Source organism: Bufo gargarizans, chromosome 3 (genome assembly GCF_014858855.1).
Source record: "Bufo gargarizans isolate SCDJY-AF-19 chromosome 3, ASM1485885v1, whole genome shotgun sequence".
Classification (NCBI taxonomy): domain Eukaryota; kingdom Metazoa; phylum Chordata; class Amphibia; order Anura; family Bufonidae; genus Bufo; species Bufo gargarizans.
The window spans coordinates 516,439,646-516,464,439 of record NC_058082.1 but is presented as its reverse complement, the minus strand read 5'-3'; the positions used below and the strand labels follow the sequence as shown (position 1 = coordinate 516,464,439).

General features: G+C 44.9%; 1 protein-coding gene across 1 annotated transcript in view; it reads right to left on the bottom strand.

The window, feature by feature from the left end:
• MAP3K15 (mitogen-activated protein kinase kinase kinase 15) overlaps positions 1 to 16,157 on the bottom strand; it is a 180,413-nt gene extending 164,256 nt beyond the window's left edge. Inside the window, exon 1 of the mRNA XM_044283982.1 lies at positions 15,628 to 16,157. Within this exon, the coding sequence (XP_044139917.1) occupies positions 15,628 to 15,985 (358 nt within the window). The 5' untranslated portion in view covers positions 15,986 to 16,157. The remainder of the gene's footprint in view (positions 1 to 15,627) is intronic.
• Positions 16,158 to 24,794: the final 8,637 nt, after the last annotated feature.

Here is a 24,794-nt window from a genome sequence, read left to right as displayed (position 1 = left end):
CCACCAATGTTTATTATATTGGGGGGGCACACTGCGCCACCAATGTTTATTATATTGGGGGGGCACACTGCGCCACCAATGTTTATTATATTGGGGGGGCACACTGCGCCACCAATGTTTATTATATTGGGGGGGCACACTGCGCCACCAATGTTTATTATATTGGGGGGGCACACTGCGCCACCAATGTTTATTATATTGACCTTCTACTAAGCATTCTGTATTAAAGAATGCTATTATTTTCCCTTATAACCATGTTATAAGGGAAAATAATACAGTGAATAGACTTTTATCCTAGCAACCATGCGTGAAAATTGCACTGCATCCGCACTTGCTTGGGGATGCTTGCAATTTTCACGCAGCCCAATTAACTTCTATGGGGCTGCGTTGCGTGAAAACGCAAAACATAGAGCATGCTGCGATTTTCACGTAACGCACAAAAGATGTGTGAAAATCACCACTCACGTGCGCAGACCCATAGAAGTGAATGGGTCCGGATTTAGTGCGGGTGCATTCCGGTATTCTGAATGCCAGATCTGGCACTAATACATTCCTATGGGGGAAAAATGCCGGATCCGGCATTCAGGCAAATCTTCAGTTTTTTTCGCCGGAGATAAAACTTTAGCATGCTGAGGTTTTATCTTTTGCCTGATCAGTCAAAATGACTGAACTGAAGACATCCTGATGCATCCTGAACGGATTGCTCTCCATTCAGAATGCATGGGGATAGGCCAAATGCAATGCATTTGTGAGACGGATCCGCATCCGTACCCGTCTCACAAATGCTTTCAGTCAGCGGCAGATCGGCGGATCCGGCAGCCAGTTCCGACGACGGAACTGCACGCCGGATCACACTGCCGCAAGTGTGAAAGTAGCCTAAAATATTAAGTTTAAATCCCCTATTTCCCAATTTTACATATAAAATATAAACAATAAATACATAAACATATTAAATAGCGCTGTCCAAACTATTAAATTATTTAAAAAAAATATCTCCTATGCGGTGAGCATTTGCCAGACTAGTCACATAGTCACCTCAAAAATAGGATAGGACTATTCTATTAGGCTGAGTTCACACGGACAAGATTTCCGCACAGGTGCAATGCGGGAGGTGAACGCATTGCACCCGCACTGAATCCTGACCCATTCATTTCAATGGGTCTGTGTACATGAGCGTTGTTTTTCACGCATCAGTTCTGCGTTGCGTGAAAATCGCAGCATGTTCTATATTCTGCGTTTTTCACGCAGCCCTGGCCCCATAGAAGTGAATGGGGCTGCGTGAAAAATGCATTGCATCCGCAAGCAAGTGCGGGTGCGATGCGTTTTTCACTGACGGTTGCTAAGAGATGTTGTTTGTAAACCTTCAGTTTTTTATCACGTGCGTGAAAAACGCATCAAAACGCATTGCACCCGCGTGGAAAAAAACGGAACTAAACGCAATCGCAGACAAAACTGACAGAACTTGCTTGCAAAATAGTGTGAGTTTCACTGAACGCATCCTGAGCCAATCCGTCACGCCTGTGTGAACCCAGCCTTATGGGCCGAACGTTTCATAAAATGCAAAATGCACGCGTTTTTTTTTTGGTGTTGAAAGCAAATCAAAATTTTTGTATCAAAACAACCCTATGCCGATCTGACTGGCGTAGCGTTGTCACGATACCAAAATTTTGATTCGGTTTCGATGTTGTCCCCATTTATTGTGAACGGGGACAAAACGTAACTGAGCAGAATGGAATGCTCCAAAATGCATTCCGTTCCGTTCTCATACAGCATGCTGAGGTTTGCTTTCCGCCCTGGGATACGGAGCAAGACGAATCCATCATGACCCACAATGCAAGACATTGGGGACGGATCTGTTTTCTCTGCCACAATAGAAAACTGATCCATCCCCCAATTGACTTTCAATGGCGTTCATGACGGATCCGTCTTGGCAATGTTAAAGATTGTATCAGGTTGTATTATCTTTAACGTTGCCAAGACGGATTCGTCATGAACGCCATTGAAAGTCAAAGGGGAACGGATCCATTTTCTATTGTGTCAGATTTTGTCAGAGAAAACTGATCCATTGTGGGTCTTGACGTCTTGCTCTGCATCCCATGACGGAAAGAAGACTGCAGCATGCTGCGGTTTGCTCTCCGGTATGAGAATGGAACAGAATGTATTATGGAGCATTCCGTTCTGTTCAGTTCCATTCTGTCCCCGTTGAGAATGAATGGGGAGAAAACTGAAGCGTTTTTCTCCGGTATTGAGACCCTATGACGGATCTCAATACAGGAGCTCCGTACAGCATTAGGGTACTTTCACACTTGCGTTTTTCTTTTCCGGCATAGAATTCCGTCACAGGGGCCCTATACCGGAAAAGAACTGATCAGGCATATCCCCATGCATTCTGAATGGAGAGTAATCCGTTCAGGATGCATCGGGAGGTCTTCAGTTCAGTCGTTTTGACTGATCAGGCAAAAGATAAAACCGTAGCATGCTGCGGTTTTATCTCCGGCGAAAAAAACTGAAGACTTGCCTGAATGCCGGCATTTTTTGCCATAGGAATGTATTAGTGCCGGATTCAGCATTCAGAATACCGGATCCGTCCTTCCGGTCTGCACATGCGCAGACTGAAAAAATAAATTAAAAAAAATAAAAATAAATAAATGCCGGATCCGTTTTGCCGGATGACACTAGAAAGACTGATCTGGCATTTCAATGCATTTTTTAGACGGATCAGGATCCTTATCAGTCTTAAAAATGCCTAATCAGTCTTACTAATGCCATCAGTTGGCATACATTTTGCCTGGTCCGGCCGGCAGTTCCGGCGACGGAACTGTTTGCCGGATCTCTCTGCCGCAAGTGTGAAAGTAGACTTAGAATGTATTGGCTCCGATGAGACTTTGTGCAATAACTTCATAAATTAATTTGTAATGTAAAAAAAAAAAAAAACATTTTTCCCGAATAGCTGTGAGGTGAATACAATTATACCCAGCCTGGACAAACCTCTGAAAGGTAAGTGGCCAGCAGACCAATGTATTTAGCTTATAAGGGATTGCCTCGTGAACCCAAGTAAGGGCTCATGCCCACACCATATGTTTGGTCTGCATTAATTTCAATGGGGTCGCAAAATGAGCGAACAGACCCTGTGTGCTATCCACATGTCCGTTCCGTTAACCCACAAAAAAGATAGAGCATGTCCTATTCTTGTCTGTTATGCAGACAAGGTTAATGATGAAATAAGAAAACAGCAGCATGCACATGGCCGGGATCAGTTATTTTCGGCGCTGTGCATGAGCCCTTAAAAAGTAATAACTTGTGCAGAAGAGACAAATATCAAAGTCTTGCATTGCCATTGAAAGCGCACCTTATGAAATGGGGCTTTCTAAAGAGGACCCCCTCTCCCTTCACACATCTCTGGAGAACCAGCACCAGCGTGAATTTGTACAGGGCCACTTCAGTCAAAGTCTCTGGGACGGGTGCAGACAGGAGAGTACAGGGCTCGGCTAGTTTCGCTGGCTGCAGATTCTGTCATATCTGGCAAGAAGAATAACGCAGCAGCAGTTGTATTCTTCCCAGCAAAATGGCGGATGCCACAACAGAAACCACTAAGGCTCCGTTCACATCTGTGTCAGAGTCAGATTTGAAAAATCTCTGGCTCAGCATCATGGCAGAGTAGTGACATGGGCACTGAATCCCAAACAATAATGATCGGAATAAACCTCGGCATAATCTGAAGTTACCATAAATATGCTTGGTTAGCCTGGTGTGTAAATTACTAAATGATTAATTGATGCAGAAAATACACTTATGTACAGTAGATCTTTATCCACAGATGAAGAAAAGATACAGAAAAGTGGCAGAATGTAGAAATGAATCCAGGAATAAGAGCAGTATGCTCGGGGTAGACTGGCAACGTGTCCCCACCATCCCTCAGTTCAGATGGCAAGGGAAAGGAGGATAGGGCATACTCATATTTAAACATACCCAATTCTTCGCTCCCCTGTCTGACAGGAGTCGAAAAGGGTTGTTTCACTAGAAACAGCTTATCCCCTTATCCACAAGATAGAGAATAATGGGGTCATTTATCAAACTGGTGTAAAGTAGAACTGGCTTAGTTGCCCATAGCAACCAATCAGATTCCACCTTTAATTTTCCAAAGGAGCAGTCAAAAATGAAAGGTGTTATCTGATTGGTTGCTATGTGCAACTAAGCCAGTTCTACTTTACACCAATTTGATAACTGACCCCCATAAGTGTCTGATCAGTGCACATGCGTATCCAGTGCTCCATTCAAGGGGGAGAAAACATGTCTCCGTTCCTGTGATCAGTCCGGGCCCTGCGTTCTGCGGATAGGTGATAAGTTGGTATAATGAGATGACCCCTTTAACCACTTCAACCCCGCTAGCTAAAACCCCCTTAATGACCAGGCCACTTTTTACACTTCTGCACTACACTACTTTCACCGTTTATTGCTCGGTCATGCAACTTACCACCCAAATGAATTTTACCTCCTTTTCTTCACACTAATAGAGCTTTCATTTGGTGGTATTTTATTGCTGCTGACATTTTTACTTTTTTTGTTATTAATCGAAATTTAACGATTTTTTTGCAAAAAAAAAATGACATTTTTCACTTTCAGCTGTAAATAAATTTTTCACTAAATTTATTGTTCTACATGTCTTTGATAAAAAAAAAAAATGTTTGGGCAAAAAAAGAAAATGGTTTGGGTAAAAGTTATAGCGTTTACAAACTATGGTACAAAAATGTGAATTTCCGCTTTTTGAAGCAGCTCTGACTTTCTGAGCACCTGTCATGTTTCCTGAGGTTCTACAATGCCCAGACAGTAGAAAAACCCCACAAATTACCCCATTTCGGAAAGTAGACACCCTAAGGTATTCGCTGATGGGCATAGTGAGTTCATAGAACTTTTTATTTTTTGTCACAAGTTAGCGGAAAATTATTATTTTATTTTTTTTCCTTACAAAGTCTCATATTCCACTAACTTGCGACAAAAAATAAAAAAACTCTAGGAACTCGCCATGCCCCTCACGGAATACCTTGGGGTGTCTTCTTTCCAAAATGGGGTCACTTGTGGCGTAGTTATACTGCCCTGGCAATTTATGTGTGAGAAGTAGTTTGCAATCAAAATGTGTAAAAAATGGCCTGCGAAATCCCAAAGGTGCTCTTTGGAATGTGTGCCCCTTTGCCCACCTAGGCTGCAAAAAAGTGTCACACATCTGGTATTGCCGTACTCAGGAGAAGTTGGGGAATGTGTTTTGGGGTGTCATTTTACATATACCCATGCTGGGTGAGAGAAATATCTTGGCAAAAGACAACTTTCCCATTTTTTTTATACAAAGTTGGCATTTGACCAAGATATTTATCTCACCCAGCATGGGTATATGTAAAATGACACCCCAAAACACATTCCCCAACTTCTCCTGAGTACGGCGATACCAGATGTGTGACACTTTTTTGCAGCCTAGATGCGCAAAGGTGCCCAAATTCCTTTTAGGAGGGCATTTTTAGACATTTGGATCCCAGACTTCTTCTCACGCTTTCGGGCCCCTAACATGCCTGGGCAGTATAAATGCCCCACATGTGACCCCATTTTGGAAAGAAGACACCCCAAGGTATTCCGTGAGGGGCATGGAGAGTTCCTAGAATTTTTTTTTTTTTTGGCACAAGTTAGCGGAAATTGTTTTTTTTTGTATTTTCTCACAAAGTCTCCCTTTCCGCTAACTTGGGACAAAAATTTAAATCTTTCATGGACTCAATATGCCCCTCACGGAATACCTTGGGGTGTCTTCTTTCCGAAATGGGGTCACATGTGGGGTATTTATACTGCCCTGGCATTTTAGGGCCCTAAAGCGTGAGAAGAAGTCTGGAATATAAATGTCTAAAAAATGTTACGCATTTGGATTCCGTGAGGGGTATGGTGAGTTCATGTGAGATTTTATTTTTTGACACAAGTTAGTGGAATATGAGACTTAGTAAGAAAAAACAAAAACAAACAAAAAATTTCCACTAACTTGGGCCCCAAAAAATGTCTGAATGGAGCCTTACAGGGGGTGATCAATGACAGGGGGGTGATCAGGGAGTCTATATGGGGTGATCACCCCCCTGTCATTGATCACCCCCCTGTAAGGCTCCATTCAGAGGTCCGCATGCGTTTTGCGGATCCGATCCATGTATCAGTGGATCCGTAAAAATCATACGGACGTCTGAATAGAGCCTTACAGGGGGGTGATCAATGACAGGGAAGTGATCAGGAAGTCTATATGCGTGATCACCCCCTTGTCATTGATCACCCCCCTGTAAGGCTCCATTCAGACGTCCGCATGTGTTTTGCGGATCCGATCCATGTATCCATGGATCCGTAAAAATCATACGGACCTCTGAATGGAGCCTTACAGGGGGGTGATCAGGGAGTCTATATGGGGTGATCAGTGGTTAATAAAGGGTTAATAAGTCACGGGGGGGTGTAGTGTAGTGTTTTGTGGTACTTTACAGAGCTGCCTGTGTCCTCTGGTGGTCGATCCAAACAAAAGGGACCACCAGAGGACCAGGTAGCAGGTATATTAGACGCTGTTATCAAAACAGCGTCTAATATACCTGTTAGGGGTTAAAAAAAAAATCACATCTCCAGCCTGCCAGCGAGCGATCGCCACTGGCAGGCTGGAGATCCACTCGCTTACCTTCAGTTCCTGTGAGCGCGCGCGCCTGTGTGCGCGCGTTCACAGGAAATCTCGGCTATCGCGAGATGACGCACGGATGCGTCCAGGAGGACTAGATCAACCACCTCCCGGACGCATCCGCGCGTACAGCGGTCGGGAGGTGGTTAAGGGTTTGGCCAGTAAATTGTTGGAAACAGCATTATAGGGCCCCGTACACACCTCTGGCAGAGAACAGCCGGTGCTCCACCGACCGGACGGAGCAATACCGGTGCATGCAGAGGTTTTTGTCTGGCCAGCAGCCTGCATTAATACCGGACCATCTCTGATGGAGATGTGAACGCCGCCCAGGTACCCTGCTAATACACTGTTATTTGTAAAGCACCCCTCTTTGTATCATACAGTCTTCTCGGACTGTCACTGCCTGTCTCTAGTATGACCCGTCTTCCTGCAGTCACTGGAATTAACATGATATACATGCTTATGTGTAGGTAGGGGGGCACAACGTGGGTTTGCTCAAGGTACTTCAAATAGTAGTCTAGCGTTCAGGTCCCTCATTTCACTGACTATCAAATATAGGGAAATTAGATTGTGAGCACCATTCAGGCCAGGGACTAATATGACTGCTGACAATGTCTGAACAGGGCTGCCAAATACCTCAGTGCTACATAAGCAGCAAGAAATAGCTTATAAGGACAACCAGGTCAAGTTCACTCCACATTAGCTGTAAAGGGAATCTGTCAGCAGGTCTGACCATGCAAGCCTGCTGACAGCACCAGGTAGTGGCTGGGGAGGGTAGTACAGTATCTGCAGCAGGGAGAATATGAAGTTTCATTCTGCCAGATTCTGTTCCGTAAAGGCTATGTATGCATTTGGAGGCAATTTTTGTTTAGGATGGCATTTTACTCATGTTTGCCTAAAAATTGTATTTTCAATTGGCCTTTATTAAAAAATATTGAGCCGTTCTGTCACAAAGGGTTAACTTTTTTTTCTAACTGTGTGACTGGTACTTTCACTTTCTGCAGGTCATCTAATAAACCTCATATCTAAACTACTGAGAGGTCATAAACACTTATTTAAGCCACAGTCTTATCAGTAAGATAAGGATTGAGCTGTAATGAGTGTTTATTAGGTCTGAGAGTAGAAGTTTGTCTGCTCCAGGCAGGACGGGATGGAAAAGACAGAAGATCCACAGACAGCTACCAGAGGATCTCAGCGCAGTATACAAAAAGGGATTCCATGTTTTTAATAAAGACTAACTGAAAAAAAGATTTTGAGCTCAAAATGAGTACTAATAAAAAACAAATAGCCCCTAAAGGGGTACATAGCCTTTAGGTGCATTGGAGGCAGAGCTTCAGTGCCGGGAGTCAGACCCCTGCAGATTTGATATTGATGACCTATCCTCATGACACATCAACATAGGAAACTGGCCAATCCCTTAGTGACCACTAATATGACTTTTTACTGACGTAAACAAAAGGGTTTTTTAGCTAAACAACTGGCTTTAATCAATCGTTACATGTACCAAAAATGGTGCATTAAAAACTATAACTTGTCCTGCAAAAAATACAAGTATATTGATGAAAAAACAAAAAAGTTATAGCTCTTGGAATGCGATAAAAAAAAAAAAATAAATAAAAAATGTGTGTGGTCACTAAGGGGTTAAGTCTTATTGACCCAGCTGGAATACCCCATCACAAGGATCACCTCCCTGCCAATGAGCATTACAATACATATTAGGGCTCGTTCACACAAACGTTTTTTCCATTCCGTATACAGTCCATATACGGAACTATTCATTTCAATGGTTCCGCAAGAAAAACGGAACACATACAGAATGTACTCTGTATGTCTTCCGTATCCGTTCCGTTTTTGCAAAACCATCTATTGAAAATGTTATGCCTAGCCCAATATTTGCTATGTAATTACTGCATATGCCATACGGGAAAACGGAACAGAACACGCTACAAAAAACTGATCCGGGAAAAACAGCCCGCAAAACACTGAAAAAGGCAATTTGTGGAACGGCAAAGTGCGGACAAGAATAGTTCAAGTTATTTTTTTTTGCGGATCACGGAGCGGAGCAACGGATGCGGAAGTACATTGGTCCGCATCCGAGCGGACCAAGACAACGGCCGTGTGCATGAGGCCTTAAGGTAGTCTTCACACATCGCAGATTTTGTTGCACACATTTTTTGCGCCTGTAAACCAGTTCTGTTCATCTGGAATTTTGGCAGCAAGCAGATGGATTTCTACAAACCCTATTCAACTGAATAGAACAGACTTTCAGTCGCAGAAAGATCAGCACCAAAATCTGCCATGTGTGAAGACACCTACAGGAAAGCCTCTCATGTCAGCTAGCACACAGAATGTAAGCCAGACTTTTAGGGCGCCGTCACACGCCACAGATTTTTTTGCAGAAATTCCGCAACTGAAAAATCAGTTCCGTTCGCCTAAACGGGACTTGCAGAAATCCATGTTCTTGCCTCTCCATTCAAATGAATGAAACAGATTTTCAGTCGTGAAATTTACAGGGCAAAAAATAAATAAAAAATATGTGGCTACATTCACACAACCGTAAATGTTTTGCGTTGAGGCAGAGTATAGGACATGTCATATCTTTTGCAGCGCGGCTCCCGTGCACTCCGGCCGCACCACGACAGACAGGACATGTCCTATACCTAGCCGTAACATGAAGTCAATGTGTCTGCACACGGGATGCAGCGTGCACATGACCAGTAGACATGTTTTGCAGATCCGCTTTTTGGGGACTACAAAACACTTATGGTTGTGTTAACATGGCCTTAGGGCTCATGCAGACAAACGTGTGCGTCCTGTGGGCCACAAATAGTCATCCACAATGCACAGGCAGAAGCCATGTGGCTGCCATTTTGCGGATGCGGACCCATTCACTTCAATGGGTCCGCAATCTGCAAGATTCAGTCCGTACTGCAAAAAATAAAAAATAAAATCATGCTTCCATCACATACGTGTACGGGTGGTGGCAGCTGATCTGGATAACTCTGATCCTGGAGGTTTAACCTATCCAATGCTGCAGCCAAGGAGGAAGAAGGTCCCCTCTGTCCGTCCGAATGCCCCTTCCTTCACCCCCCCGTCTGAATGCCCCTTCCTTCACCCCTCGGGATTCAATTGCTGGGTGCTGAGCTGTTGTCATGGCCTGCCATCTTAGCCCACCTGCACAAGTTGCGGAATACGTTTATTCGCATGGATTCTTTTCGCATTTTCTTTCCGCTTCCATTCCGTTTTTTTTGTAGACCCATTCACTTCAAGGGGCTGTAGAAAATACAGAAGTTACTCCGTGCACATTCTGTTTCCGTTTGTACACATGGCCCTTCGGCAAAAAAGTAGTGCATGTCCTATTATTGTCCGCAAATCACAGTCCAAGGCCCCATTCAAGTCAATGGGTCCACAAAAAATATGGAACGCACACGGAACACATCCGTATGTCAGCCATACTGTAGAAATGTTATGCACAGCCCATATTGCTCAGGTGTTTGGTGATGAATAAGTATGAGATTAGACAGACCTCATGAAGACTTGTAGGGCCATTTATCAGACTGGTGTAAAGTAGAACTGGCTTAGTTGCCCATAGCAACCAATCAGATTTCTCCTTTTAATTTTCCAAAGTAGCGGTCACAAATGAAAGGTGGAATCTGATTGGTTGCTATGGGCAACTAAGCCAGTTCTACTTTACACCGGTTTGATAAGTGACCCCATTGTTTTTTTTCTTCCATGCAGAAATTGACCTGCCGTGCGGACTTTGAAACGTGCTACATGTCAATTGTTTGTGTGATGCCAGACCTTCTGTAGAGGGGATTTTTCAATGGGTTTATTAAAATAAACAGAACATCTGAACCAGAAACTGAATAAAAAAAAATAAAAAATAGACTCACCAAAACCACTATATAAATAGTGCAAATTTATGTGCGGATTTGATTGTTTGGGTTTCATGCACCCTTAAAGAGGACCTGTCCCCTCTCCTGACATGTCAGTCTTAGGGCTCATGCACACGGCAATATGCGTGCACCGGCCGCGTGCACCCCACATCACGGATGCGGATCAATTCATTCGGTGTGGAATGGAGGCACGGAAGCACTACGGAGTGAACATGTTCTATTTGTGGCGCGGACGGATCACAGATACAGAACGGCCATGTGCATGAGCCCTTAGTTACCACTTGTATTTCCTATGTAATAACAGCTCTGTAGCATCTATTCTTACGACTCTGTTGTGCCATTCCTTTATTATTCCTGCTAGAAGTTTACAAATAACATGCCAGCAGTCTACAGTACAGGTCCAGCTGGGCGTCTAACAGTATTTTAGGTCTGCATCCTATCCGCTTTTTTACGGATTGCACATAGACCCATTCATTTTTATGGGTCCTCAAAATAGACGGACAGCACACGGATATCATCTGTGTGCTGTCTGCATCTGTGGGGCTGGGCCGCAAATTATACAACCTGTCCTAATCTTGTCCGTTTTGCAGAAAAATTTCTTTTTTATAGTGCGTCCTGCGAAAACTGTGGGATGTACACAGGCCACATCCATATTTTCTGGATCCACGATTTGCAGAATGCAATATGGATACAGTCGTGTGCAGGAGGCCTTACTGCAAGCTGCTGAGAATTCATTCATATTCTAGTAGGAATAATAGAGGAATGGGATAACATAGCGCCGCAGGAACAGATTAAACGCAAGTGTACTGAAAGCATTTGAAGACGGAGCGGTCTTCAAAATGCGTTCAGTGTTACTATGGCAGCCAGGACGCTATTAAAGTCCTGGTTGCCATAGTAGTAGTGGGGAGCGGGGGAGCAGTATACTTACCGTCCGTGCGGCTCCCGGGGCGCTCCAGAATGACGTCAGAGCGCCCCATGCGTATGGATGACGTGCCATGCGATCACGTCATCCATGCGCGTGGGGCGCCCTGACGTCACTCTGGAGCGCCCCGGGAGCCGCACGGACGGTAAGTATACTGCTCCCCCGCTCCCCACTACACTTTACCATGGCTGCCAGGACTTTAGCGTCCTGGCAGCCATGGTAACCATTCAGAAAAAGCTAAACGTCGGATCCGGCAATACGCCGAAACAACGTTTAGCTTAAGGCCGGATCCGGATTAATGCCTTTCAATGGGCATTCATTCCGGATCCGGCCTTGCGGCAAGTGTTCAGGATTTTTGGCCAGAGCAAAAAGCGCAGCATGCTGCGGTATTTTCTCCGGCCAAAAAACGTTCCGGTCCTGAACTGAAGACATCCTGAACGGATTTCTCTCCATTCAGAACGCATTAGGATAAAACTGATTAGGATTCTTCCGGCATAGAGCCCCGACGACGGAAGAAAAGAACGCAAGTGTGAAAGAGCCCTAAGAAGGTTGTTCTAGGTTTTCATACTCAGAGAGGTGATCAGCATCTGATCTGTGGGGGTCTGACACCCAGGACCCCTGCCGATCAGCTGTTTTGAGAAGACTCCGGGGCTCACAGCTTCTCTCAGATTTCCCTAGGCCCTTAGAAGTGAACAGGGGTGAGCGCAATACCAAGCACAGCCGCTACACAATGTACGGTGTGGTGGGAGCAGGCCACGGCACTCACAGGAGCACCACTGCCTTCTTGAACAGCTGACCGGCGGGGGTCCCGGATGTCGGACCCCCACCAATCAGATACTGATGACCTGTCCTGAGGATAGATAATCAGTAGGGATGAGCGAACTTGTGCTTTACAAGTTCGGGTTCAGGTTTTAATACATAAAATTCCATTATGGCCCACAAAACACAAGATCGCTCATCCCTGATCATCAGTTAAAAGATCTTGGTAAACCCCTTTAAGTGAATGGGCCTGGGCTGCAATACCAAGCACAGACACTATCCAATAGACGGCGCTGTTTTTGGTGAGCTGTGTAGAGGCTACAGCACTCACTGTAGCACTGAAGCCTCTTCATACAGCTGATTGCCAGGAGTCAGACCCCGCAAATCGTATCTGAGGAGAGGTCATCAGTCTTAAACACCTGGACATCCCCTTTAAACGCCTCAGTAAATAAATGCTTGCAGTCATTGAATAGTCCCCCTCAGTGGCCACATCAGGGGCCACAACCTGTACAGTACATGTAAGGGTAGGTCCATGACTTACCTGTGGATTTTATCTTAGGCTAGTTTCACACTTGCGTTCTGGCTTTCAGATTCAGCAGAGGATCTGAAAAACTGAATTAAACAGATCCGTGGCATTTAATACATCCGGATGCATCCGTTTTGGATGGATCAGGTCGTATTAAATCTAAACTGAACAAACTGGATCCGGTACGAAAATCATTGTAAGGGCTCGCTCACTAGAAAGTGTGAAGCCCGTGCCCGTGCGGTGGACCGAAAATTGCGGTCCACAATGCACAGGCACCTTCCGTGGGGCAGGCGCATGGGGATCGCAGACGGTCCGCGATCCCTCCGTTCCGCAAAAAGAGAGCATATTCTATCTTTTTGCAGTGTGGAGGCACGGAATGGAACCCCAGAAAGCACTCCATAGTGCTTCCGTGGTGTTCCGTGCTTCCGTTCCACATCTCCGGATTTGCGGACCCATTGAAATGAATGGGTCCGCAACCGTGATGTGGAATGACAACGGAACAGTGCAGTGTATTGCGGATCCGCAAATGCAGTCCACATTACGGGAACGGGACACCAACGGTCATGTGAACAAGCCCCAAGTAAATGGGTGCAGGATCTGTTTTTTTCACTAACAAAAAAAAAAAACTGATCCAGCACCATTGACTTAGGCCCCTTTCACACGGGCAAGTTTTCCGCGCGGGTGCAATGGGTGAGGTGAACGCATTACACCCGCACTGAATCCGGACCCATTAATTTTTATGGGGCTGTGCAGGTGAGAGGAAATTTTCATGCATCACTTGTGAGTTGCGTGAAAAATCGCAGCATGTTCTATATTCTGCGTTTTTCACGCAACGCAGGCACCATAGAAATGAATGGGGCTGCGTGAAAATCGCAAGCAAGTGCGGATGCGGTGCGATTTTCATGCTTGGTTGCTAGCAGACGATAGGGATGAGCAACCCCGGACCCAATTAAAGTCTATTCACTGTATTATTTTCCCTTATAACATGGTTATAAAAGAAAATAATAGCATTCTAAATACAGAATGCTTAGTAAAATGTCCATTGAGGGGTTAAAAAAAATTATAATAATTAACTCCCCTCATCCACTTGATCACGCAGCCGGCATCGTCTTCTTTCAGGACCTGCAAAAGGACCTTTGATGACCACGTGGTTAGCACGATTACGTCAAAGGTCCTTTTGCAGGCCCTGAAAGAAGACGATGCCGGCTGCGCGATCAAGTGGATAAGGTGAGTTCATTATTTATTTATTTTCTTTTAACCCCTCCAGCCCTATTGTACTAAGCATTCTGCATTAAGAATGCTATTATTTTCCCTTATAACCATGTTATAAGGGAAAAATAATAAAATCAACAGAACACCGATCCCAAATCCGAAATTCTGTGAAGAAGTCCGGGTTCGGGTCTGGATACCACAGTCAGTTTTTTTATCACGCGCGTGCAAAACACATTGCACCCGCGCGATAAAAACTGAACAACGCAACACAATCAAAACTGGATGAAATTGTGTGCGCACTCACGCGGGATTCCCACAATACACACGCGACGCATCCGGAGCAAATCCGGGACGCCCGTGTGAAAGAGGCCTTAGGGCTCATGCACACAAACTTATTTTTTGTGTTCCCATATTTTTTTTTTGTTTGTTTTTTAGGCCCATATGCGGAACCATTACTTTGAATGGGGCCACATAAAAAATGACTCCATTTGCATTCCGTATCCGTAAATCCGCAAGTTTGTTCTATTTTTTTTTTTTGTGGAACATCTCCTATTCTTGTCAGTTTTGCAGACAATGACAGGCATTGTTAAAATGGCTCTGCAAAAAATACGGATGTAAAATGGACGTCACACATTTTTTTTATTTGCGGATCCGTGTTTTGCGGACCACAAGATACATACGGTCATGTGCATGAGTCCTTACATGGATTTTCATGCCGGAACCGGTTTGTTCCGTTTCGCAGATTGGACACAAAACTGTAGCTTTCTGCGGTTTTGTGTCAAGTCAAAAAAATAAAATAAAATTTAACGTTATTTATCAAATCAGTTTTATCACCATTGACAATGAACCTCTGCTGGATCTCAAAACTGGAACGTCACAACGCAAGTGTGAATCAGGCCTTATACACCGCAATCCGTGCTGGAAATCTCTAAGATTGACATCCTCACCGGATAAGGCTCCATTCACACGTCCGCAATTTCGTTCTGCAATTTGCGGAACGGAATTGCGGATCCATTCATTCCTATGGGGCAGCACGATGTGCTGCCCAGATACGGAATTGCGGGCCCGCACTTCCGGGTCCGTAATTCCGTTCCCCAAAAAAATAGAACATGTCCTATTCTTGTCCGCAATTGCAGACAATAGGCATATTCTATAGTGCCGGCAATGTGCGGTCCGCTGCCCGCGTTTTGCGGCTCCGTGGCTCTGCAAAACACGTTGCGGACGTGTGAATGGAGCCTAACGAGTAATGTGCGGATTCATTTGCGGACACTCTCCGCAGCGCGTGGATCACATTTTTAAAATCTCATCCACTTTGCCGCTGCTGTAAACCCTGAGGATTTTCCACCACAGTATTTACGCCACCTGTGCCGTCCGCCTATAGAAGTCGGATTCGCTGCAGGTTTTTTCGTATACCCACATTGAGAGGCATTATACAAAGAATTAGGGTTCGCTCACACTTTGCAGTCATTTTTTTTCTGTTGCTGTGGCACAAAACCCAAACATTGCCCTGCACAGTGTGAACACGTACTTACACGCGCGGCAGTGTGAACAGCCTGTCGGGTCCGTCCCCATTGACTATAATGGGAGCGGGGGCGGAGTTGGACTACTGCATGCACTCGCAGACTGCACTCACCGGCATCATAGAAGGTGTCCAGCACCGCCGTCTCCCCGAAGTCCAGCTCCCCGAAGTTGACGCTGGTGAGCTGCGCCCCCTCTCCCTCGCAGGCGCGGTGCAGGCACTGCAGGGCGCCAGATTCCGGGGTGCCCCCCATGGCTGCCTTCATGCTGTCATTCAGCACATACACGACCCGCAGGGACCTCTGCTTACTCAGCCACTGGGCTCCTTCCCCTGAAGACGGGGGCTCCGGCAGGGCAGAAGTAGAGGGCGCCACACACGGGGGGTTCCCCTGCGGCTCCCCGGGCACCCCCTGCTCCCTCACCACCAGCTCTCCAGCGGCCGGCACCGTGCTGAACATCCCGTTGCTCTCCATGCTGCCTCAGCCCGTCACCACATGGAGAGTAGAAGTAGTAGGGAGTCCCCTCACACCGTATCACCTGACTACATGGAGGTTAGGGGGCACCAGCGGCGGGCAGGGGAGCGCACCCGTCCTGTGGGCTCTGCCGCCAGCTGGATGTTCTTATCAGCCGCTCAGTGCTCGGACCTCAGGGCGGGAGCGGCTCCTCCCTCAGCGACACCTCCTCCACCTCACAGGCTGTAGGGGGACCACCGGGTGACAGTCCAGGGTGCGGCGACTACACGGAATACACGCCCTGTCACTCCCAGGAAGACACCTACACAAGTATTAGGGTACTTTAACACTTGCGTTTTTCTTTTCCGGCACTGAGTTCCGTCCTAGGGGCTCAGTTCCGGAAAAGAACTGATCAGTTTAACCCCATGCATTCTGAATGGAGAGCAATTCAGTTCAGTCTTTTTGACTAATTAGGCAAAAGATAAAACCGCAGCATGCTACGGTTTTATCTCCGGCCCAAAAAAAACGGAAGACTTGCATGAATCTGGCAATTTTTTCCATAGGAATGTATTAGTGCCGGATCCGTCCTTCCAGTCTGCACATGCGCTGACCAAAAAAAAGGTGAAGAAAATAAATGCCGGATCCATTTTTCAGGATGACACCAGAAAGACGGATCCGACATTTTAATGCATTTTTCTGACTGATCAAGCATTTTTAAGACTGATCAGTATCCTGATCTGCCTTACAAATGCCATCAGTTGGCATACGTTTTGCCGGATCACTCTGCCGCAAGTGTGAAAGTAGCCTTAGGGTGCACTCACACGCTGCGGCTTTTGTTGCAGAAATTTCCACCACTGAAAATCATTTCCTTTCATTTGAATAAGGCCTCATGCATACGACCGTTTTTCGGGTCTGTATCCGAGCCGCAGTTTTTGCGACTTGGGTGCGGACCCATTCACTTCAATGGGGCTGCAAAAGATGCGGACAGCACTCCGTGTGCTGTCCGCATCCGTTGCTCCGTTCCATGGCCCCCCAAAAAATATAGCATGTTCTATTCTTGTCCATTTTGCGGACAAGAACAGGCATTTCTACAATGGGCCGCCCGTTCCGCAAATTGCAGAAGGCACACGGACGGCTTCCGTTATTTGCGGATCCGCGGTTTGCGGACTGCAAAAAACAGAACGGTCGTGTGCATGTAGCCTAAGGCAGCAATCACATGGATTTTTGCAAAACCCATTCAGGTGAAGGGAACTGATTTTTAGTTGCTGAAAGTTTTTGCAACAAAATTCACATCATGTGAGTGTTCCCTAATACAACCTTATAGTCGGACTAACAGAGCTCCGACTGACTGTGAGGAGGAGATAGATGTGCCCCCATAGTCTGACTGACAAAGCCCAGCTGACTGTGAGGAGATGTACCCTGTAGTCTGAGTGACAGAGCCCCAACTCACTGTGAGGAGATGTACCTCGTAGTCTGACTGACAGAGCCCCAACTCACTGTGAGATGTACCCCCTGTAATCTGACTGACAGAGCCTGGCTGACTGTGAGGAGATCAAGGTTGCCAACCAGATTTATTTTGTTTTTCTGGACAATTTATGCCAAAATCATGAACAGCCAAAATTTTTACGGACACCTTGGAAAACCATAATGAATAATAAAGATTATAAGTAATATATGTCTATAGCTTAATATCAGCATATTCTCATCATCAGCATTTACTGTAAGCTGTAAAATGTATTTTTTTTTCATAGACACAGGAAAAAAGCCAGCTATTTTTACTAACTCTCCAGAAATTTCTGGACGGATGGCAACCCTGGAGGAGATGTACCCCTTTAGCCTGATTGGCAGTGCCCAGCTGACTATGAGGAAATGTACTCCCATAGCTGTGAGGAGATGTGCCTGTGTATCCTGACTGACAGAGCCCTGCTGATTGTGAGGAGATATACCCCTGTATCCTGACTGACAGAGCCCGACTGACTGCGAGGAGATGTACCCCCATAGTCTGACAGACAGAGCCCAGCTGACTGTGAGGAGATGTATCAGCCGTTCAGAGGAGCGCACCTGTACTGTGAGCTCTGCAAGACCCATTCAGGTGAAGGGAACTGATTTTCAGTTGCAGAAGGTTTTCGCAACAAAATCCGCATCATGTGAGTGCTCCCTAATAGAACCCTATAGTATGACTGAAGAGCTCCGAATGACTGTGAGGAGATAGATGTGCCCCCATAGTCTGACTGACATAGCCCAGCTGAATGTGAAGAGATGTACCTCGCAGTCTGACTGACAGAGCCTGGCTGACTTTGAGGAGATCAGGGTGGTTAACCAGATTTTTTTGTTTTTCTGGACAACTTATGCAAAAATTATGAACGGCCAACATAAAACATTCATAAAAACACAATGAATAATAAAGATTATAAGTAATATATGTCTATAGCTCAATATACTGATAAGGACTCCTCATCAGCCTTTACTGTGAGCTGTAAAATGATGATAATTACCTCCAAAATAATCTACCAAAGTACAACCAACCTTAAAAAAATTTGTCCTGTCCATACATTTCTGGACGGTTGGCACCCCTGTAGGAGATGTAACCCTGTAGCCTGACTGACAGAGTCCAGCTGACTATGAGGACATGTACTCCCATTGTCTGACTGACAGAGCCTGGCTGACTGTGAGGAGATGTACCCCCATAGTCTAACTGACAGAGCCCGACTGGCTGTGGGGAGATGTACCCCCATAGTCTAACTGATAGAGCCGCGTCTGACTGGGGAGATATACCCCTGTAGCCTGACTGACAGAGCCCAGCTGACTGTGAGGAAATGTACTCCCATAGTCTGACAGAGCCCAGCTGACTGTGAGGAAATGTACTCCCATAGTCTGACAGAGCCCGCATGACTGTGAGGAGATGTACCCCCTGTAGTCTGACAGACAGAGCCCGGCTGACTGTGAGATGTACCCCCATAGTGTGACAGACAGAGCCCGGCTGACTGTGAGATGTACCCCCATAGTGTGACAGACAGAGCCCGGCTGACTGTGAGATGTACCCCCATAGTGTGACTGACAGAGCCCAGCTGACTGTCAGGAAATGTACTCCCATAGTCTGACTGAAGGAGCCTGGCTGAATGTGAGGAGATGTACCCAGCAAATATACCAAGAATCGGCCAGACTAAGACTACTTTCCCAATAGCGTTTTAGTTTTCCGGTATTGAGATCCGTCATATGGGCTCAGTACCGGAAAAAAAACGTTTTAGTTTTGTCCCCATTCATTGTCAATAGGGACAAAACAGAATGGAATGCTCCAAAATGCATTCCGTTCTGTTTAGTTGCGTTCCCATACCGAAGAGCAAACCACAACATGTTGTAGATTGCTTTCTGTCCTGGGATGAGGAGCAAGACGGATCCGGCATGATCCCCAATGCAAGTCACAATCTGCCACAATAGTAAATGGATCCGTCCTCCATTGACTTTCAATGGAGTTCATGACGGATCCGTCTTGGCCATGTTAAAGATAATACAACCGGATTATTATCAGTAACAGAAGCGTTTTTGCTGAACCCTGCCGGATCTAGTAAAAACGCTAGTGTGAAAGTAGCCTAAAACCGTAGCATTTGTTGTCCAGCTGAATGCCCACATATATGCGGGTGCCCGGTGGTATCGGCTATGCTGGATACAGTGAACTCCAGCAGTCTGCTCCTGCTCCAGAACAGACTACCAGAGTTCAAAGTGCATATGCGAACCCTACCTTAAAGAAATCCAGGTCCAGTATTTTGAGCATCACTTATGATCAGTATGTGTCACTTCCGTCAGAGATCAGGTATAGGCTCCGGTATCTTCATATGTTCGGCTCAACTGGGTGCAACCTGCCGGCGCCTCCTTCTCCCATGCTGTAGCGCTGGCCAATCGCAGCTCTCAGCTCATAGCCTGAGAGAAAAAAAAACCTCTCAGGCTATGAGCTGAGCGCTACGATTTGCCAGCGCTACAGCATGGGAGAAGGAGGCGCCGGCAGGTTCCACCCAGTTGAGCCGAACATATGAAGATACCGGAGCCTATACCGGGAGAACGGAGCGGCGCCCAGGGATAATAGTTAGTGCAGGGAGATCCCTGGGTGCCGCTCTCCATGTCTGTATGCTTAGTTTAGATTTTTTATTGTAGTGAAAGGTCCTCTTTAAAGTGGGTGATGTTAGACAATGTGCTGATGTAAGCTGAAGTTACCATTGTTTGTTCCTTCTTTCTATGTGCCATTGTGTAGTTCATTTGTTATCTTTTTTTCCTGCCAAATAACATGCAAAGATGAAAGGTAGTGTTGTGTTTGCCACGTCATCATCATGCTGATAGAGTACTCACAGTATCCTGCGTTGTCCATACATTGTGCATGGAAATGGCGTGACCACAGTAGTCGTAACCGAGCTTGTAGTACTACGGGGCCACACACCCATTTTTGTAAAGTTTGTTAGTCAGAAGTGAAACTTTTTTTTTAATGAGCAAAGTTGTGTATTTTAAAATATATAAACTTTTGTATTTGTAACTTTTTCCACAGTTCCTTTCTACTGCGGATGGCTTCCGTTGTGCATCCGCATTTTATGGGGACCCATTGACTTCAACGGGTCCGCAATCTGTATTTTGCGGACAAGAATAGGACATGTTATATATTTTTTGCGCCCAACGGAACGGAGCAACGGATGCGGACAGCATACGGAGTGCTGTCTGCATCTTTTGCGGCCCAATTGAAGTGAATGGGTCCGCATCTAAGCCTCAAAAAATGCGGAACGGATGTGGAATAAAACAACGGTCGTGTGCATGAGGCCTAAGTTGTATGTTTTCAGGGCACCGTTTAATTTACCGTGTCTGCTATTGGAAAACAAGATTTTTCTTTTTTGTAGGGTTAAATTGGAAAAAAAAAACATCACGGTATTCACTGTGCACTAAAAAAACATGATGTTCTTATTCTGCGGCTCAATACGAATACAGCGATACCAAATTTGTATTTTATATTTTTTTTACTACTTGTAACAAAAATAAAAACCTTTGAAAAAAATCTAAATTTTCTTTGCATTGCCATGTTCTGACAGCCATAGCCTTTTTTATATTTCCACCCACAGAGCTGTATGAGGGCTTTTTGTTTTCAGCAGAAAGAACTTTGGTTTTATTGGTACCATTTTTGTGGTACATACGACTTTTTGATCACTGTCATTGAATTTTTTTGGGGGGAAAGGTGACAAAAAAATTGTGAATTCATTTCAATTGGTCTGCAAAAAAAAAAAGAAGTTACTCCTTGTGCATTCCATTTCCATATGTCCATACAGAAACCAGTTTGATGTTTACTTACCACTAAAATAAATACCGGACTGTTTTTTATGGCATTTTTTTACTGGCATTTTTTACAAACAATTTTGTAGATGACATTTTCATTTTAGACCATTATTTTCCTATAGAAGAGATAGAAAAATGCCTGACCAATCGCCATTCCTTTAACATAATGTTAATAAACCCCACCAAAATCGAAAAAATATGGCATTAACCCCTTAGTGACCACCCATACGCCTTTTTACGGCGGTCAATAAGGGGCCTACGGCTGGACCGCCGCTTTGTTGCAGCAGCCCAGTCTAAGCGCTGCACGGGGAGCGCGGACCTGGCTCTCACATAAGAGCTGCGATTCTGCTCTAATAGCCAGGACCAGCAGGAATGCAGATCTGGGCTATTTAATGCTTCATATGCCGTGGGCAATGGCGCCTACCGCATGTAGAGCACTGACAGAGGGAGCGGACTCCCTCTGTCTCCCATCGGCATCCTGCAAATGCAATTTCAGGGTGCCGATGTGTGTAAAGCCTGGCTGGGGTCTTATGAAGGCCCCAAGCCTGCCTTGAGCAGTTTCCAGCAGACTGTGCCTCTCTGGCGCAGCCTGCTGGTCAATGTCAGTATAGCACTGATATTAAAATGCAATATAGGGATAATGCATTGCATTTTAAAATCAAGGAATATTGTCTGTTATAGTTCCTTTGTGGGACTATTAAGTGGTATAAAAAAAAAGTTTAAAAAAAAACACATTTATTACATTAAAAAATTCCATTAATAAAAAAACCTTTTTTTTCCATTGAAAATTTGCTTTTCAATAAAAACAATTGCAAAAAAAAATCGCCCCCATATGTTTGGTCTTGCCGCATCCGTGAAACATAAATATCATGTAAATTATCCCCTATGGTGAACGCCATAAAAATAAAATGACAGAACTGCTCATTTTTTTCTTAGTTGCCACCAATAAAACTTAATAACAAGCGATCAAAAAGCGTAATTTACTCCAAAATGATACCAATAATAAATACAAGTTGTCCTGCAAAATCAAGCCCTCACACAACTCCATAGAAAGAAAAATAAAAAAGTTATGGGTCTTGGGAAGCAGCAATGCAAAAACATTTTTTTCCTTTTAAAAAAAGGGGTTTTACTGCAAAAACTTAAAAAAAATAAACTATATGTATTTGGTATCAATGTTACCGTACTGACCCAGAGAATAAATATATTATATTATTTATACCGAAAAAAGAACGCAGTAAAATGTATAATGTAAAAACGCTGTGGCAGTATTGCTGTTTTTCCTATCTCCCTCCCAGAAAGAGCTAATAAAAGTTAATCAGAAAGTTATGTGTAGCCTAAAATGGTGCCATTAAAAACTACAACTTTTTCCGCAAAAAACAAGCCCTCCTACAGCTATATAGATGGAAAAATAAAAAAGGTTATAGCTCTTGGAACTCGACAATGAAAAAAAAAGATGAACACTTGGTCAGTAAAGCCCAAAACAGGCTGGACACTAAGGTGTTAACGAAAAGCACCTGAGTGTTCTGCATTTCATATATCTCATAGACGTGATTGTGTGGATTTTTTCCACACAAAAAGGACCCAAAGATGTACAGTAGGCGCAAAAATGCCACTAACAATAAAAGTGCAGAAAACCTGCATGTGAACCCACCCTTAGGGCTCATGCACACGACAGTTATTGTTTTGCGGTCTGCTTTTCACTGATCCGTTGCTCCATATCTGAGTTTTTTTTTTCTCTGATTTAAGTCCTCTTCCATTCTGTTATTCCACAAAACATATATGTATGGTTTCCGTATGTGATCCGTTTTTTGCGGATCGGAAACGGAAACAGTAACTTATTAATCACCAAACACATGAGCAATATGGGCTGGGCATAGCATTTCTACAGTATGGATCTGCAAAATACGGATGACATACGAACTTGTTCCGTGTGCGTTCAGTATTTTTTGTGGACCCATTGACTTGAATGGGGCCTCGGACCTTGATTTGCAATGATAGGACACACACTAGTTTTTTTGCGGAACAGAAATACGGAAACAGAATGCATACTGAGTACCTTCCGTTGTTTTTGCGGACCCATTAAAGTGAATGGTTCCGCATATGGTCCGCAAAAAAAACCCTGAATGGAAGTGGAAAGAAAATACGTTCGTGTGCATGAGTCCTTAGGCCGCTTTCAGACAACCCTATTGAAATCCGTCAGTATTCTGGCTCAGGATCCTGATGATATACCATCAGTATTGTCATCAGGATTTCTATGCGTATTTCTTCCTTCATTATTTATGCACTGCACAGACTGCATATTTGGAAACAAATCCGCACAAAACTTGGATATGCTGCGGATTTCAAATACTGACGGAAATTATACGCCCATGTGAATAGCTCTATTCATTAACATTAGCAGCGGACTCTGGAACATAAAATACGGCCTATATACGCATTGCAAATACGCTCGTCTGAAAGCAGCCTTAGGCCAGTTTCACATGAGTATATTATACGTCCAGCATCCCAATCCAGTCGCTGGTCTACTGGCCTGAACTTTATATTTAGGTCAGTTGACCTGTGGTCAGGACAGTACACACATCTGTAATCCCTGGGCTGGATTAACTTTTTGTGGATACATAGTTTTTTGCAAAAAACCTCCCTGGCTATGACGCTCTGTGCTGCGATTGGACATCGCTACAGCCAGGGGAGAAGGAGAGACCCACAGAGAGAGACTGCGTCTCCTCCACATTGCTCCGATGCTCAGTATTAGCATACTGAGCGCGAAATTTGCAGGGGGCCATAACGGGGTGCAGTAGCACTATTTTTAGAAAAAACAGGCAGGGTGGCAGCACAGCGTGGGGTACCCCGCAGGTACAGATATTTATCTCACTTATTACAAACCAATGAAAGGTCCTCTTTATGGCTTCTTCACAGGAATGATGTTAAAGGCTATGTACACCTTTGGGGCAATTTTTTGTATTATTGCATTGTACTTATTTTGAGCTAAAAATCATTTCTTCAATTGGTCTCTATTAACAATATGTAATTTTTTTGGTGTAGAGAGCTGACATGCTGCACTAGCTGCCTGTGGATTTTCTGTCTATTCTGAGGAGCAGAGGACTCCTTATCTCTGCTCTTTCACATTATAAACACTCATTATAACTCAGTTCTTATCTTACTGGTAAGAATGTGACTTACAGTGCCTTGCAAAAGTATTCACCTCCTTTGACTTTTTTCGTATTTTGTTGCCTCACAACCTGGAATTAACCACTTGGCGCCGCGCTAACGCCGAAAGGCGTCATTGCGGCGGCTCTCCCAGGCTACGCTAACGCCAATTGGCGTCATCTCGCGTGAGCCGAGATTTCCTGTGAACACGCGCACGCAGACGCGCGCGCTCACAGGAACGGAAGGTAAGCGAATGGATCTCCAGCCTGCCAGCGGCGATCGCTCGCTGGCAGGCTGGAGATGTGATTTTTTTAACCCCCTAACAGGTATATTAGACGCTGTTTTGATAACAGCGTCTAATATACCTGCTACCTGG